The sequence below is a fragment of the Manacus candei genome, unplaced genomic scaffold, assembly GCF_025592945.1.
Source record: "Manacus candei isolate 608988 ecotype Guabito, Panama unplaced genomic scaffold, ASM2559294v1 h1tg000028l, whole genome shotgun sequence".
NCBI classification, from domain to species: Eukaryota; Metazoa; Chordata; class Aves; order Passeriformes; family Pipridae; genus Manacus; species Manacus candei.
This window is the reverse complement of record NW_026138076.1, coordinates 14,716,838-14,735,492: the sequence shown is the minus strand read 5'-3', so window position 1 is coordinate 14,735,492 and position 18,655 is coordinate 14,716,838. Positions and strand designations below refer to the sequence as shown.

At 37.1% G+C, this 18,655-nt stretch overlaps 1 protein-coding gene across 5 annotated transcripts in view; it reads right to left on the bottom strand.

The window, feature by feature from the left end:
• Window positions 1–1,685: 1,685 nt before the first annotated feature.
• Window positions 1,686–18,655, bottom strand: part of FAT1 (FAT atypical cadherin 1) — a 106,359-nt gene continuing 89,389 nt past the window's right edge. For 4 of the 5 annotated variants that reach the window (XM_051790761.1, XM_051790762.1, XM_051790759.1 and 1 more), the window contains exons 19-27: window positions 14,891–15,692; window positions 13,829–13,960; window positions 13,568–13,731; window positions 12,520–12,982; window positions 11,913–12,066; window positions 11,565–11,675; window positions 10,743–11,374; window positions 10,360–10,497; window positions 1,686–3,394 (exon numbers count right to left, since the gene is read on the bottom strand). In XM_051790761.1, the coding sequence (XP_051646721.1) occupies window positions 2,769–3,394; window positions 10,360–10,497; window positions 10,743–11,374; window positions 11,565–11,675; window positions 11,913–12,066; window positions 12,520–12,982; window positions 13,568–13,731; window positions 13,829–13,960; window positions 14,891–15,692 (3,222 nt within the window). In that variant the 3' untranslated portion in view covers window positions 1,686–2,768. Of the gene's footprint in view, window positions 3,395–4,322; window positions 4,359–8,270; window positions 8,331–10,359; window positions 10,498–10,742; window positions 11,375–11,564; window positions 11,676–11,912; window positions 12,067–12,519; window positions 12,983–13,567; window positions 13,732–13,828; window positions 13,961–14,890; window positions 15,693–18,655 lie in introns of all 5 variants that reach the window. The other variant, XM_051790764.1, reaches the window with a different exon arrangement.

Here is an 18,655-nt window from a genome sequence, read left to right as displayed (position 1 = left end):
CTGCTGTATCAATTTTAATTGGGTTTAAAATGTCACCAGCTTGGTTTGGTGTATTGCTGTAGGTCTGTGTGGGAAAACAGGTTTAATCACACTTACTGGACCTGAATTAGGTGATAAAATCTCCCTACAAAGGGTGCATTTGTCTAACATGGTCTTGCTTTACTCACCAACTGCAAAGCTGCTCTGGAGTTGAAAATACCTGCTATTTCTGTAAGCAACTGTTATGATGCCGCTTTGTCTTCTGCTGTGGAGTATAACCTGGGTGTTGCATGTTGCCTAGCAGCACAGTTCTTGTGAAGATGAAAAAAAAAAAAAGGATATTCTGATACTTTCAACAAAATGTTTCCTTATGCTGACTTGGAATTTCATTATACAGTAATGAGACATTGTTCTTTTTCAGCATGATCTATGTTAGCCTTCAGTTCACAGTACTATGAATAAAAGTACATTTAAGTATTGATATTGCTGTCCTTCACACTTACAAATTTTAAAAATCTGTTTTCAGGCTTTTCTTCTGTAAATGAGTAACTTTAGAAAATGTATATGTAAGGCAGGCTTTCATCTTTACTGGGAAACCTTATCAATTGAGAAATGACGAAAATCTGTGCAGTATTTTCCTCTTGCTGACTTCCTAAGGCTCATTCCTACTGAGAAGTAGGTATTAAGGAATCTTGAGCAGAACTGCCACTAAGCTTAACCTTCATAGCTTAAGAAGTGATCTGAATTACTAGTGTGTGATACCCTCTATTCACAGTTCTGTAAGATTCTCCTAAAGCTATTCAACAAGAAAATACTAACACTCAAACCGATGTACAAAGAGATCTTATCAGGATGAATATTGCAGCACAAAGCCAGAATGTGTTTTCAATTTTAAACCCGTTGATTTTTTAGCCTTTTTACATAAATAATGAGATTGATATCTGCATATGGGCAAGTTACCACTGAGGAATGTCTGTGCCTGGCTCTTTGGCTCTGTCCTATAATCCATCCATTTCCATTACATAGCTGCCAAGCTGAGAGTTGTTCCATTTTGTACATAAATAGCATTCCAAATACAAATCTAGTACCCTGTTCTGCTAGATGGTGGAAGGCTGAGGCTTAGCTCTCAGGACTGAGAGAATCTAATATTGTACCTTTCAGGCTACAGAATGTTATGATAAAATGGAGATGGAGCTGAAAGGATTCCAGGCTATATTAAAAATGTACTAATGTGCCAGGAAATCTATTTGAACTTAAAAAGCATCCCTCAAGCAAGAGGCAGAGGACACAGCTATTATTACTTTAGCTTACCATCAGGGCAAATTTATGCCAGAGAACTCTATTAAAGGCTTTGTTCTTTTCTAGTCAGAAAAGCAGCAGGATACAGGCAAACCATATCCTGTCTTGACTTCTTCAAGGTAAATTTCTAGCTTCATGTAAGAAACTGCAATTGAAATATAATTGCATAAAAATACCAATGTATTTAGAACAAAAGACATTGGCACAGACATTTCAGCATGCAGGTGCTCAGTCAAGGGACAACTAGTCATGACAATAACTATTCAGGTGATAAAGCAGGGGAGAAACTGATTTAAAGAGCTTCCGGAATTTTTTGTAAATGTTTGGGACTTCATAAAAAATACTCAGTAATTTACATAGTTGATATTATGTATTTAAAGAAAAATGCAAACTACCGAGAAGGCTACTGCAGGTTGATACCCATCAATCTTTATTCAGACTGGCCCGATTACTTTTAAAAACACCATTAAGCAGACACACACTGCCATCTCGTGAGCATCTCTAACACAGCTGCAGGCTGATTTCAGAGGAAAGGAAAGCGAGTTGCTTGGAGCAAGTAACTTAATACAGTACAAAACATATACAGATTTAAAAAATGCTGCACTGAATGCTTTGTCAATGGTATATTATATAACAGAGATACACAGAGAAAAGCTAAAGTATTTCATTAATAATTTATTGTCAGTAAGAAAGACTGGCTAATGGTAATTTTCAGTAAAAACCTTTACAAGACCATTGGATCACAAATATACAGACACTATAAAAACTGTGTCATGGTGGTTTTGGTTCTAAACTGGTATGTAGAGGGTCCCCAACACACTTTCCAAGAAGGGAAAAAAATGTTTACAGTTCTAAAATACAGCAACCCATTTAAGACATTTCCATATAGCTGACCCAGAAAAATATCAGACCTAACATATGTACAAATGAAATTGTGTGAATATGTTGAATGCTTTAGAATGAAATGTCAAACCTTGTGTTTTGGGGGAATACATAGAGTGATGCCCTGATTATAAGTCAGGGTGCTCATTTTTAATGGCACACTAACACCACTAGTTTCAGTGGAAAACAAATTCACAAAATATCTACAAAATCTAGTTAAAACTATTAAAATCAAAACTGTACATAAAATTTACAAAAAGTAGGAGAAAATTAATTGCATTAGAACTATATAAATATATGCATCATGCTAACATGGAGAAATGGTATGTGATTTTTTTAAACATACACAATTGAAGTACAAAAAGGAGGTTCAGAAATGGCACAGCCAATGGAAATCTTGGAACTGTCCAATTATAATAGGTTAGGAAATTGAAAGAGGCTGATTTAGTGAAATGAATTGCATGATCCAATGCTGCCATGCCAGTTTAGCTCACTGAAACAAAAGCATTCACTGTGGCTGGGAAAAAACCAGAAAAATAAAAAAGCTCTTGAAAATTGTTCTGGATTTGATAAAGTCTGTTAGAGTCCAGGCACTTTTGTTGGGTGTGTCAGACTTCTGTATGTTGCTGGGAATCAAGTGGAGGAATTTTCACTTCTTCAAAATGACTGTCATCTCCACTCTCATAGTCACTCATCATGACTTCAGACTCCATTTCACAGCATGCCGACACATCCGAGCAGGAAGCTGTGGAAGCATACACAGACATGGACATGTTGTCTACAGTGGGTGCTTCAAAGTCTCGATTGTACCCTAATGTGTAAGGAGTGTAAGGTTCTCTGTAACTGCCACTGATGCCATTGGTTGTGGTCTGAGGTTCTGACATGTCTGCAGGGTAGTGATGGGGAAGGTACTGATTAAGGTTAAACCTCTGCCTGCTTCTCGTAGAAGAACCCGAGCTACCTACGGCTGGCATGTCTCTGGGTGGCTGTATTGACTCAAATTGGTCGCTGTATTCAGGTGGTAACGGTGGAAGCTCATCAGGTGCAGGGAAGTCATCAGGTGGAGGTGGAAAATCACTTTCTATGTCATAACCGCCAGGGTAATAGTCTGTATCGATGGCATTTGGATCTGTGTAGAGGGGAGCTGACTCCTCAACCACTTCATAATTTGGATACTCTTGGATACCTGGCAACTGAACACTTGGCATCCAGTCTGATGTATCCCAGTGGTAACCTGAAAAGTTAATTTAGAAAAAAGAAAACTAGTATTACTATCTTGTATTCCAGTCAGTCTGAACTGAGAATACACTGAATACATGTATTAAGACAAGGCAACCAGTGTTATTAGGACACTACTTGTTAATCAGAGAGCAGTTTGCCCTGGTTCCACAAAAAACATTCAACACAACACAACTTTATATTATGCCATGCATTAGACAGTGCATCATTCACACTTGAACTTTTACATTTTCTCAGACATTGCACCTAACATGGGAAGAGCTGCAGTCATCTATGGAATGTGCTGTCACAATGGTTCACTGGATAGCAAAGAATCAACAGCCTCCTTACTGCAGTTAAATTCTTTATCAATTGTTGTTGAGTAATTAGTTAGGGTGAAAACAACAGCCTGTTTTTTTTAAGAATATATTTGGTATATATAACCCATGACCTTTTTAAATAAAAGAAGTAATTTCTAATTAGTAAACTATTCAGACCATTAAAACTGACTTTACCTCTTAAGTGAATTATATAGTTAATTTTACAAAATGCTGTTAGCTCTACAGCAACTGTCACACCTCTGATAAAAATCTCTGACTATTAGTAAAGACATTCCACATTCAAATACAAGAACAAAATAGGAAAATCAAGCTTAATCATGCATAAATGACTGAACTTGATCCTCTCTTGCAAACTGCCCTTGAATAAGTTTGTATTCGTCTACTGGAAACTAGATGTAAGCCTAATCTCATTAAAACCCAATCATTTCTCTCATCTGAACACCAACAAAGAAAATAATACGCAATTGTAATATAGTGCAAATCTAGTAAAGAGTAATCACTGCGGACAAATGCACAGCAAGCAACTGATAGTAAGTCTGTGTTAAAGTCAAATATTAAAAGAAATATTTTGGTGAACATCAATGAACTGCATGCAGAAGTCACCTCTTGAATTGCTGAGGTCAGGAACAGCAAAAGATTCTTTAGAATGAGAAGAAAAAGGAGAAAACATCTGTAGTTAGGAATCAAATAGTAGAACCAATATGAATGACAAACAATGACTGTCACTATAATGTTCATGCTGGGTTTGTCCAGTTTACTTAGCATAACTAAAGTTGGCTTTTGTTTTTTCCTCCTGGACTCCTTATTTAAGACTTGAACTGCAGGACAGCTACTGAGTTCACGTACAGCCCAGCTGGGACACGGCTGTGTGGTGGCAAAATGTGCAGTCTGTAGTTTGCTGAAATCCTCATATCAGTAGAATTAGGACTCCTACTACAAAGGGTAACAAGCCTTGATCTGATTTTTTTCTTCCCTTGTATCACCCCTTGTTTTTTGATACAGGGCTGCATCTATTAGGACTTATACTTGCAAGTATCTCATGCAAAGAAACTAACTCTCCCATTAGTGTCTAGCTTCCATACACAAAGCACTGGGAAACCTGCCTCCCTTTGTACAACAATTCCAACAATTCATGCTCAGCAGAGAACTGTCCTGTGTTATCTGACAAATTTTAAACCTTTCTTTCTTCAGGAATCTATATTCCCTATTCAAACCTGTAAGGATGAGCAATGCCTATCCTAATAGCAGAATCTTCTCCTAAGAATTCATACTTTCATCTATTCTTGGAAGACATCTATTCTTGGACAGAGGTTGACTCTTCAGCGGGGAGTTCCTCTTTTTTTAAGCTTGCCTAGCCCAGGCTAATGGAGATATCAGTCTGAAATCTGAGACTCTTAAAGCATCTTCAGCCTCATCTCCAGGAGAAGGTTCTGACCACTAGTCTCCTTAGAAGACTAGAAGACTCCTTTATTTTTCCAGGAAAACTGACTGCAAAACTAAACCCATGTGGTGGCTTGGAAAAAACCTTTCCCCCTGGGGCTGGTGATAGTCTGCCCCAGAAGTGGTGTTTTTGATACTGAACCAATTAAAAACTTAGTGCGCCCTGTGGAAATTACATACAGAACGGGAAGAGAAGAGGTTAATTTTAATTGCGTAGCTAGAAGCAGAAGCAGCCATGCCTTGAAATGCCACGTGTTATAGGGGGGCTGGGGGGCCTTTGCCCCTGGCTCCTGGCCAGGGGGGGGCAGGAGCAGCACAGCCACTGAGTGAAGCCCCCTCTCCCTGAAGCTGGTGACCAAGGAGGACCCCGAAAAATTGGGAAGACCCCCTGGGTTGCATTTTCTTCCCCACATCAGAGTGGGGGGAAAGAAAAGCAGCGGCAAAAGTAGCACAACAGAGAGCTGTGGCCGTGAGCCAAGATGAGCTCCTGGCCAAAAGACTGTGCAAAGGAATTACAAGAGCAAGAGAAAGTAGCAGACGAGCAGCAAATATGGCAGGGACCAGACCGAGAGATGCAGGGACGTCCGACGGAAAGACAGAGAGAGTGAGTCGGTTGGAATCAGTTCTAGGGTAAGGACTAAACTAAAAGCCCTTAGAACTCTTTGACCCCAGGGAGGAGGGGTGGAATTCCCCAAAGAAGTCTCCTGAGAACTCGTCCCCCAGGGGCCAGAACCTTCATGGAGCAAGAGCAGGGGATAAAGACTTTAAACTTTAAGCCCTTGCACTTCGTGCTGCAGACGTGATGACACGGGTGTTCCCTTGAAATCCACAGTAATACCCTCGGACAAGGTGGCCGAGGAGTGAGAAGTGGGGGCAGACCCCCCCACCCCTTAGAAGAAGGAAGAATTCTAGCTATGACAAATCAAAACTGCTGCCTTAAAGATAAGAGACACTTCCAAGCGCCACAGAAATTAATTTAGAAGAGCCGTGGCCTGAAAGTGAAAAGAAGACCTCTTCTTCTTTCTTTCTGGACTTTTTTTGAAGGAAAGGAGAGAAGGTCTATGTATATATATTGTTTCACCATAGAAGAGATAGTTAAAATTGTTATATATATGTATATATATGTATTATAGTATTTATTGTGTAAGTAATAAATTGTAATATAATTCCCTTCCCCCACATTGAGTTGTGCCTGTCTGAAAACTTCTCTACACACATTAGAACAAATTGTAGAAAAACTTTTGAAATTAGCTTTTTGAAATTTTTTTTTTCCAAACCACCACAACCCAATAGGCACACTTTGGTCTTAGGATTTAAAGCACTTTTACCAAGAATGGGGAGCTCTTGGTTTTCCTCTTCTTCTGAGGCAAAGACTCTTTAACATAAACAAGATCTTGACGTGCCCATCTTTCTAGGTGACAATCTGCTAGACTATATTTCCTCTTGCACTCTGTATTGCTAATTTGCATTGAGATACAGTCTGAGGAGTAGTGCAGAGAATGCCAGCCTAAAACTATTCTAGGATGAGATTCACGCTTCCAGGATACCTCTTGGACAGAAACACTCGGGGAGACTAAAGATAAAGACCATCTGCCCCAGAACTTGACCTTGCTGAAGGCTTGAGCAAGGATCTTTGCTGCTTGAACTAGCACCCTCCTGAGGGTGCTCAAAAGCAGAACTCTTTACCTAAGATACTTTAAAAGAAGAAATGCTTATTAAAAGTAGAAACTTTAAAGTGTTAAGAAGCAGCTGAGCAGGATATATTTAATGTCTCTATGACTACAATGCATAAAGTCTTCTTATTTATCTTACAGTGATGCTAAACCACCAAGTAATACTTTCAACTTTGACTTGAAATTCCATAATTTTTAATTTTTACCAATTAAAATCTCGAAAAAATCTGAATAAATTATTAAATATTTCCACTGATAGATTTTGCCTCTTCTAGTCTTGGAATTTTTCCTTTCCCAAGTACTGTGCATTGCAATTTTTTAGCACTGAGGACTACAGCCTATAGGTAAACAGTAATGAAATACTCTCATGTTATTAGAAGTCTTTGCATTTGTCTACTTTTTTGTGTTTCTGCATAAATTAAATGTAGGATGTACTTCAGATAACAAACCAAAGAGAATCTTTAGCTACTATAATCAATTTTATGTTCTTAAAATGGCTTCATTTTAAATAAGACTTAGTAACAAATGTTAGATTTCCTAGTCTGTATCAAGAAATAGGAAGCACACACTGTAGATGTTATTCAGAAGTAACCTCTGCAAACTCATGGTCACGGAGTGAATTACTTGCCTATCACTGGAACCTAAAGTATTATGATGTCAATTAAGTCAATAGTTAGCATTTGTACAGACTCACTGGTACTTCTATTACCACTATTATTTTGTGAAGAGTTTGTGTTTTCCAGAATGGTTAGTTCTCAGCAGAAATGAAATAAAAGTCCATTGAAAATGTCTGCTTTGCCTCTTTCTAACTTCGAAATACATACTACACACACCCAAATAAATGCATGTGTACATACATACACCCAAACATACCTTTTAGGTACTGTTGTAAGGCTGGATAGTAACAAACTACTTAAACTGACAGGGATATGCATGCCTATATACACCAGCTGCATACTAGAAATCAACGTTTTCTGCTTAAGAGACAGATTGATCTGAAGACCAGGGAAGTAAGTACTGATACCAGACTACTCCGATTCTGCTCAGCTGGACAAGGTAACAACAGATGTGGGTGGGAGAAGAAAAGGAAGAGAAGGCTGCTGCTTTTTCATCTACAGTACTGTATGTATTTGCCTTCGATGCTGTCTCAATTCTGCTGGGAGACTTAGTGTGAATATTTTCAAAAGAGAGTAAGCACCAAGATCTTTTTATGTCAATACTTTTTTTTGCAAGAAATCACACCTTGAAACCATTTCACAGGGCAGCTGCAGCATACACAAGAAAATACTAACAGATATACAATATAAATATATTATTTGCTAAAACTTATCAGAAAGTCTAAGTATTTATAATTCACATCTGCTAGGGGTACTTTACTAGAAGACAAACGTGCATTATTCTGCCAAAGCAGTAAATAAATATGAAAACATGTATATACCTTCTTTTTCCACCGAGTCAACAACAGCATTGACAAGGTGTATTACAGTCACTATGGAAGCTTGTAAAAGGTATAAAAGGAGCAAATTAAAACAAACCTAGAGTTAATATCACTTTAAACAGCATACAGATACACAAAAAACACACTGAAAATTGCAGTCCATTACTATTTTAGAAAGCAAGATTATCTAGAAAGTAGTTGCATATAATAAATAAAATACATCTCTAAATCTCCATTTTGTTCTTGCTAAACATGCAGAAGCACTTGTAACTACTTCTGAAGCAAACTTTGCATAGGCAAAGCTGCTTTGCAAAGTTGCTTTAGTTGTGTTTGAATTTCTGAAATGTTGCCTAAACATATTTGTTTGCGTAATACTTCATCTACATAGCAACAAACTAGACTTTTCTAAAGGCTTCAGTTGGGTAAATTAAGGAGTATTGCATTAGACTTCCCCTTTAAAAATTAAAATTACATTCCCTTCCCCCACAATGAAAGTTAAAGGAAAGAAATTTTCACTGAAAGGAATTAAAAGTTGAGAATATGAAAAATACCTACTCAAAATTTCTGTTGCTGACCTTAAGTTGTGAGTGAACTGTGATATCACAGTAGGAATACCAAATTCAGGGTGTTACATTGTTATTTAAACACAACAAAAATGAATGTATTTTTATGTCTTCCCTTTCCCAAGATATTTTTGGCAGGGAAAAGGATTTACTGTTACAGGGTAGGATGAAGTAAGCACATGCAATTTGTTTGCATGGCTCAGGAATTAAATTTGAAGCTAATAAATTCTGAATCTACCAAAACAGAAGGAAGCAACAGTATCTATGATGCTACAGCTATTTCTCTTAAAATGATGTATTAATGAGTAATCAATACATGACAAGAAATGGGAGTAAGAATATATGAAATATATGTGATGGAGAGGAGTGGAAAACAACATGTACAATACAACACTTAAAACCACAGGAAAAAGGTTGAAAGTTGGTATCAGGTCTATTGATAAAATGATGAGGACTGTAAGCATACCATTTTACTTTCACCAATCATTAACACAGATTTTTTTTATGCTGTAAATAACAAATCACTCTACTTCACTGAGAAGCAGAATGTTCTTTATTCCTAAGCTAAAAGAATTTCAAGTTCTTTTTACCACGCAGAGACAAAAGCAGAAATTGGAATAAAGAGTCAAAACGCCTTAACTTAGTGAATTAAGTTATGAGACAACCGTGGCTTTGTCCAATCAGCATGAAGTGTTTCTGAATACATAGATGCATTCATATCAACTGTAAAAGCATCTGTCATCACAATAGAAAAATAAAAGATTTCCAATTAATAATAATCAAACCCACAAATATGTATGTTGATTATATTTTGATGGACTGGAGTTGTGATCAAAATAATTATGTTTTTATTTTTATATTGGCTTATTTATTGTATGAAATGTTTTTGTTCATTCATTTTAATCATGGTGAAAGCCAAATATACTGTTCTATTATAACAAAATTCCTTTTTGTGCAGCTTCCTTCATTACTAAAGTAATCAAACTTACAAGTAGTCCCTTAAACTCTGCTCTCACTCAGAACTGATCTGATCCATATGGGAGCTGAGGTCGCAGCAAGAAAAAGAGAAGGAAACAAATGAAACTGTAACACCAGAAAGCTTTTTACTGAGAGCTGAACGGCAAAGCGAAAGTTATATTTGTGCAGAGGCCATTGTTTAAATTCACTGTATTCTTGCATAAGGTGATAACTAATGATAACCTAGAAGAGTTTCTCAAATTTTACCACCTTTTAAACACAAGGCTCTGAACACCCTGGGCTGCATTTTCACTGTAATATTCCAACAACAGAATGATTATATATAATTTTAAGGTAAAATACTTAACACAAAGTGTAAGAGAGGTAAAATACTTCAAAAAAATTAACAAATCTGGGTATTAACATAAGTAAATACAGATATATATTAAATAAGCTACTATTTAATATATATTCAATATATGTAAGTCTTATTGACACTAAGAGATATAGATGCAAAGACAGAACAAATGAACTTAAGTGGCAGTATAGAATGATTGCATTTTACGTACCATTGTCATCACACGATTCAGACTGGAAGGAGCTGAGAGACTGGACCTCAGACATGCTTTCTCTAGCACTATAAGGATGGGAGTTCTTTTCATCCAGAGGCTTTTTAGAAAGGCAGGGGTCAAGATCTACTACTTTAGCTGAAAGAAAAAAGTTTCAAGTGAGACGATTAATAGATTGTAGACTAAAGAGTCAATAAAATTTAAGGCTGAGATCTACGCATTTTTAGAAAACTTAATAGAGCATGAAGCTTGATCACATTCATAACCCAGTAAAGTCATAATGTTTTCATACCCTAACAGACACAGACAGTGTTGGCACTAATATTAAAATTATACCAGCACATGCATTTAGCAGAAAAGAAAAAAATAAAAACATTTCTTACTATCATAGTCAAAATCCCAGCTGGGTTTCTGTATTGAATCACTGTCTGAAGGCGAGTTGGAGGGAGGTGGAGGTGGCAAATTTGGTGCTACACTGCAAACAGCTACAGCTTTTCGGTGACCATGCACAGAATCTGGGTTAAAAGTACTAAACTCTGGGTGCTCAGGGATAGCAGAGCCCTCAAAAGAATTCCTGTCAAGGTTGTTCCTGGAGTCGCTTGGAATGCTTGGAGTGTATGAAATGGGACGAACAGGAACCTGTGGTGGGATGTCAGAATAGATGTTCTTATTCAATTTTGCATCAAAATACGGTCTTTGCAGGAAGGCTGTTGTAGCTCCCAGTTGCTTGTCTTCAGGTTCTGGCTGGTGCTTCTTCTTTCTACTAACTACTTTGCGGCAAACAACAAAAATCACAACTAACAAGAAGATTCCTGCGATGAAAACAATAATCCCAATCACTTCAGCTAAGCTAATGTTCCAAGATGTTGAAACGTATTTATTAAGAACAATGTCTGTGCAGTGTTTTCCTCCAAATCCATGACTACAGTTGCAGTGATATGAACCATAAGTATTCTCACAAAGGGCACCATTAAGACATGGGTTTTCTATGCATTCATCAACATCAGTCAGGCACCTATCAGAAACAGAGAAGAACAATGATGTTTGGTTTACATCAGCAGTCTTTGTTGTAATCTCCTTGTTCTCAACAATTCTGGATATATGTAATATAGAGTACTGTGCACTATAAGGCAACATCTGAGATTTCAACCAGTTTGAACTGTTATGTAATGCTATTAAAACTCAGAATGTGGAACACTACCTACCTTTCTCCACGAAAGCCTGTTTCACACTCACAAACAGGTCCATCCAAACTGTCAATACATTTGCCACTGTTTTTACATGGATTGTCTTTGCAATATGGACCCAGCTGGCACCTGCAAAGCCAAAACAAACAAACAAAAGTGCATGAATGAACCATTACCTTACTGCAAGTGAGTATATAGTGTGGGATTCAGGCTGTAATATACGAGCTATCATTAACTTCAACTCCAGGGGGTCTCAACATCTCAGCTTTAAGTAGGAAACAGACAAAAAAGGAAACAGAAACAGTGTTACATTTGTAGCCTGTTCTCTAAGGGGTTCATTGATACAAAAAAAACATACAAACATACCTTTGACCTGTGTATTGTCCTCGGCACTGGCAGATAAAATCATCACTGACCGGGATGCAAGTCCCACCATAAAGGCAGGGGTTGGAAGAACATGGGTTGACACTTACATCGCAGTGAGTTCCCATAAACAAAGGTAAACACTTGCAGTAGTAACCTGAAATCAAATACAGTCTTTTTGAAAGACGCACATGGCTTTACTGAATTTGAGATAAAATCCTCCCTGCCCACCTACCTGTTCAAAGAAATAGAGGTTTATCTTGAACATGATGGATGGACAACTTTCATTTCTCTCACAAAACTCAAGTTGTCACAATTATTTCAGAATTTTTAAAGGAAGACTCTAAAGTAGGCAGTTAAGAGGACGGACCTCAGGTCATGATACTGAAGATTAAATCCCCACTTTACCAGATGGACTTTGTTTACTTCATATCCCAAGGAATTGAATTTAGAACACAGGCAGACAAGAGCCTTCCTAGCTGCTCAACAACCAACTTTCTACGGCTCTTGGGAAAGCATGAATTACGCATAAAGTTGTTTTGTCCTTCAAAGCAGGGAAGCTGAAAAGCAGTTTTGAAAACTAAAAGCAGAAGAATATAGCACAGCTTACCTCCATTTGACAGTGCGTTGCAGATGCCTCCATTCTGACATGGGCTGCTTGAACAACCATCTGTGGTAGTCAGTAAGCATCCAGGAGTGACATCTACAGATTCTTCCATGTGTGCATAATTTCGTGGCTTGCTGTTTAGGGGCAGCTCTTGTCCATTAAGTACAACAGAGTCCATACAGCCTCTGAAACCATTGCTAACCTGAGGACTTCTACCATGTCTTGTACCTTGCTGACGAATATGACCACCAAAAAACACATGATTATCTAGGTTTAGAGTCCTAAGCGTACCAGGAGCAGTACCAGATGCAGTATGCACCCTATCCAGAACAAGTCGTGCATAGTTTCCGTCCACTTCAAGAGATACTGAATGCCATTGGCCATCATTTATCTGAATGCTCTGAACAGAGACAATCCCAGGTCCACTGCCACAATCAAATTTATATTGCAGTCTTCCATGGTGAATCTACAGAGGAAAGCCACAACATCAATAAATGGTCTGCATACTTAAAGAGTATAGAATATTGATGCCTATAAAAGTTTATGTTTGCTGAAAAGACAGGATGATGGTGGTATTCATAAAAGGCAGCTTAATAACATTGTTTTCCAAACAGCCACAGCAACTGTGATTCATTCAATATAGTTTTTAATTAAAACCTACACTTGGTACATTTTTTTCCTCTAGTAAAGAAGTCACAGATCATAATGAAAAAATTACAATACTTCAATATCTTTCATCTTATGCCTTAAGTGACTTATTTTGTATGGACTTCAGTATTATAAGCAAAAAGTTTAAAGTTGTTGCTTAAAAAAGGTGATTAGTGAAGATTTTTTGTTTGTTTTACTTTTAAAACATTAAAGAAAACAAATTCCTTTTAGTCATTTACAAAATTCTGTACAAGTTTATCACCTAGATGTATAACACACCCTACCTTCAAGACAATTACCAATTATAACAATTCTACAGAGATGTTATGACTCAATCTTTTAATCTGGCACAAAAAATGGTAAGAAGAAAAGAGGAAATATGCACTAGGAGATTTTATCATACCTCTAAGATACTGTAGTCTGTTCCTCGAGCATACATAACAACTGCATGAGCAGAGTAAGTTCTAAGTCTCATTGTCAGCTTCATTTCCTCTTTGTTCTCAGTTTCCATGAGACGGTATTTTACATAGCTGCTCCCAGTAAATGTCACAGCAGAGCCAGCTGGTGCTTAGCAATACAGAAAAGTGTAAAATGTATTAGCACTTGACTGAAATCAAATTTATATTTGGAAAATAATACAGGTTTTTTAGAGTTAATTCCTTACCAGGACACTGTCTAGCTTTGCTGTCTTGGCAAACACAGGTGTATTTTCCTTCCTTTGCATCTCCTAAACATTCGGTACCTTCAGGGCATGGGTTTCCTTCACATACACTATTCACCAGGGGGCACTTCCCTTCTGTAAAACAAAATCCATTATTTCTTTTCTGTTGGTAGTAATACTGTTTTGTGAAAAGGGACTCTTAAGTACAGTAGCTGAAAGTAACCCAAATAATATTATTAACTATCAGACGTGAAAGTGAAGTAACAGTTACAGGACACGACTGGCACAGATTAGACAAATGGCATATAGAGTGGCTGATGTTCATCCTTATCTTGACTACTCAATTTAATTGGTAAAAGTGGGAAACTGGCGTTGTGTTTTAAGGTTTACCATTACTATCATTCACCATGAAACCCAACATGTCAATATTAAACATGGACAGAGTGAGTTGGGTGGAGCAGGAGAAAAGCACGTCTGTATTTGAGACAGAAGAGGAACAGGCTTTAAATATTTACTTCATATGTGCAAGTTTACCCAGCAATGTTAAGTCTTGATTTTAAAAAGCAATGTTGTTTTCATCTTAGCTAAAGACAAATGATTATTATGCTATAAATCTGTATGCTTATATATATTTTAGTAAATATTAATTTCCCACATCACCCTGTCATTCCCAGCCAAGTTTGGAAGCTGTGTGGGTCACTTCCCTAAGCAGAAACAAGGAAGTATTCAAGGAACTTTTCAAGAACTTACCTCTGTGCACACAAGACTGAAAATGGCCATCAATATAGAATAGGGAACAAAAAAAAATTAACTTCTATCATAAAATGGAAAACAAAGGTGTACCCATAAAAAAAATAAAAATCCACTCCCATAAGCTTATATTATGTAAGCTCTTAAAATGAGGTAATGAAATAAGAATTACTCTTTACTCTGAAAAAAATTAGGCAAATTTTGCAGCAAGGATTACAGAACATTTTTAATCTTGCCCTGTAATGTAAATTTCCACCCGTGGATTATAGCTTTTTAAAATCAGAATAATCTTTTCAAGGATATGGTTCTCCTTACCTTTACAAAGACAAACTGCTGTTCTGTGATGTCGGGGAGTGACAAAACTCAACCTGGCTGTGCTGTGCGTTGACATGATGTTCTCATCCACTGTTACTTTTTCTTCACAAAATTTCAAAGGACAATCTAGGCCTGCGCAGAGCTTATGAAACACATCAATTATCCGGACACCTAAAATCTCCTCTAGGTCAGGCACAGAAGAGTTTATCTTGTGGAGCAAAATTCTCGTTGGGTGGTGAGAGTTACCAGATTTTTCAATATTCAGGAGGACATCAAGATTTGAAGGAGGATCAGAAGGCTGCAAACTAACAATCTGGATGTCATTTCTCCTCACGCCCAAGATGTTTCTTAATGCTCTCTGGAAATTGCGCCAGTAATCGCCAATAAATTCTTCAGGGGACAGGTTTGCAAAGCGTATTGCAATACTGTGATTTAGTAAATCTTGTGTGATTTGTCTGATGTGTACAGTAATATCAGCTGCAGTTGTAAATTTTCCATCTGTAACAGTGACATTTAGGAGGTACTGTCCTACATCTAACCTTTTATGTGCTATTAGTTTGCCACCAGTACTGGAGACGGAGAACAAGGATTCCATTTTGGGGTCCAGACTGTATGTCAAAGTATCGTAAACATCTTGGTCGGTTGCATGAATTTTTCCAATGACACCACCTGAATACTCTTCCCCAAAGGCTGTGATAAAGATTTCTAGAGGTAGAATTGCTGGAGAGTAAATGCTTTCCTCAATAACTCTTATATCAATGTAAGTCAATGATGACAATGGTGGTTTTCCATTATCTGCCACCTAAAGGAAAAATGAGGACAGATTGACATTTTTGCTTTATCTCAAATTCTACTGTAGATATTAGAGCTGTATTTTTCTATAAAAAAAAAAATACTGCATATTTAAAAAGCTTATATAAACAGGCACAGACAAACATGTTTTCACTTCTCTGAAGATTAAAAAGCTACAGTGCTCTTATTACCTGAAAACACCAAGAAGCTACTAACGCTAGTAGCAAATACAGAGGAAATGTACAGTAGCTGATTTCAGACAGCAGATGGTGCTTGAAGCTTTTTTATATCAAGCATGGAAACACTACAAACTTGAAATGAGTCATGCACTAGAAATGTACAGCATGCTTCATCACAGTTAGGAGGTGGTCTGGAAGACAAACTAAATGTGGTATGCCAAACAGTACTTCAAAAGGAAAACAATACATGCAGAAAGTTACAACTAATTATGTTGTCTTTCATGATTTTTGATCATGGAGAGGGAAAAACCCACCTGTAGTGCTTTTTGGTTCAGACAATTAAAGTAATTATCTTAAACAGAATCAGCCTAATTCAATTTTAAAGCCTTTTTGAACACCCTGTTCTCCACCCCTTTTGGACAAAAATATACACTGTTGTTTTACGAAGATGAGACAAAAAAAGAGTAGAAAAGTGAGAAAAGAGCATTTCTTTAGGTTGACTTGCTTTCTGTTTCTCAGCTCTTGTTTCCAATCTACCTTTTTTCCCAGAGCTTTTTCCCAGTTATTGAAAGCGACACAGAAGAAATAGGTAAAGAAGAACTGAAGAGATGTGAAAGTACAGTGGGGATACACAGGGCTCAGAAGGTAGAAGATATTCTGCATTGTTCAAAAGATTTTGCAATAATTTTATGGAGACTACATGTACACTTTGAAGATCTATGCAGAGAAGCTGCTTTTGATTTTTCATACAGATTTAAGCAAAAAAGGAGTAACTCCAGGCACAAGATTATCTGTGGATGTGTACATAATCATGGCATTTCTAAAAGGTAATGCATATATCAGAAAACTACACGTTTTCATCTGTTAACTCCAAAAGACAGGCATGGCTAGAAACTTGCTCTCTTAGTTACTGAAACATAAATAACAAGAGAAAGAGAGGGAGAGAGAGAGAGAGAGAGAGAGAGAGAGAGAGAGAGAGAGAGAGAGAGAGAGAGAGAGTACTCAAGTTGGCAAAGTTTTGTTCTGCCTAGATTTCTGCCTGGAAACAAGACAAGGCAGGCAGTTTAGCTACAGGAGAAATGCCCAAGGGAAACAAGTAAAGGCTCAAAACAAACAGACAAGCAAAATTATAACAAATGGACAGCAAATAGGAAAGAAGAACCCCAGGAGAAATGATTTTTCAACAGTGCAGATATTTAAAAAACTGTTTTGATTGTAAACTAAAGACTTCAGAGTGTGGCACAAAGGACTGCATGACTCATAGCTGAAGATTTCGCACACTAGTGCTGTGAGACATTTGTTAATGGATAATCTATTTCCTTTGGAGAGAGGGCAGGCAAATGTGAGTGGCATGCACATGTAAGTTGACCTTTGGGGAAAAAAAACCCCAACCTTATTTCTATTAAAACCACAAAAGTAAAGTAATGCTCATATTAAGTAAAGTCTTCTGAAGGTACTGGGTGTGTAGAGTGCATATGGGAGGAGTTGTTTGTGGGTTTATTGTTTTTTTTTTCATTTGTTTGGAGTTTTTTTCTAATTAATTACATGCCTGTAACTTAAGACCATCACTGCCTCAACAATCCATTCAGAAAGCAACTAAGGTGATAGATGTCAATACTGGAAAGCAGTGAAGGTCAGCTAAAAAATGAAAAAAGGGTATCAAGAGATCATAAACAGCTATTAACTTGTGATCTGTAAGATGAAAGTGCAGAAATTAAATAGAGTGCAAATTTGAGAAAATGCTTCCTACAACATTTGAAAAATCTTTGTTTTAAATGAACAGGGGAAGAATATTTTCCCACAAAAGTCATGACTCTTGTTTTGTGTGTATCATTGGAACTGAAGTCTTGTGATATGGAAATGCTAGTTCTAGTCTTAGATACCTTCATACTCATGTTTCATAAGATAATAGCAAATAATAGCAGCGTTTCCTTTAAAAAAAAGGTAGCATAGTGTGAAATGACAAATGGCAATTAAAAGATGGTGACATCCTTCCAGAATCCAGTCAGGAAACTTGTAAATCAACAGATTAGACAAGTCCAAAATACTGAGATGGAATAGTACAGCACACAAAAAAGGCACATTAGTACAGTCTGCCCTAATGATTTACAGTCTCTGAGAAGTCTTTGTTCTAAATGAGTACACTTGTTTTAAGACACTTTTTTAGCTACTGGATGCCATTAAAATAGCCCTTATTCATTCCTTAATAAAAAGGCACTTTTTAAGTGCTGTGCTAAAGACAACATAGCTGAAGTACTGACAGGCTGTTTGCAAGCAGCCTAGAGTCCAGGAAGTAGCTTAGAAATGAAAGAATTGCATGATTCCACCCATAGGAAGATGTTAGATAGGCATCTCACATTTAAGAAAAGTCAGGAACATTCGGAAGGGTCAAAGGTGCAGTTAAATCATGAAAAGGGACAAAGTCAGTGAAACAGTCTACATAGAACAGGCATAACTGCCTATGAGTGCATTTATAAGGATATGTTTTAGAGGAGAAATAAATAGAAATTAGTTACTGCTTAGAGAAGATTAAAAATGAAACATATGAATCTTGTTCTACACTAATTCCACATATAGGAAAAACATTGCTGGTTCTTCTTCCATAAACAAAAAGGTGCCTTTGAGGGAATAGGCATATCACTACCAAGGAAAAAATGGCTAACAGAGGAATGATACACCTGCCCCCTTTTCCATCTCAACTCTTAAACTTTAAATGAAACTATATCAGTTCTTATACCGATGGCTCCAGGTAACATATTTTAGTGACTCAACCAACAAATTGTTTTTCCAAACT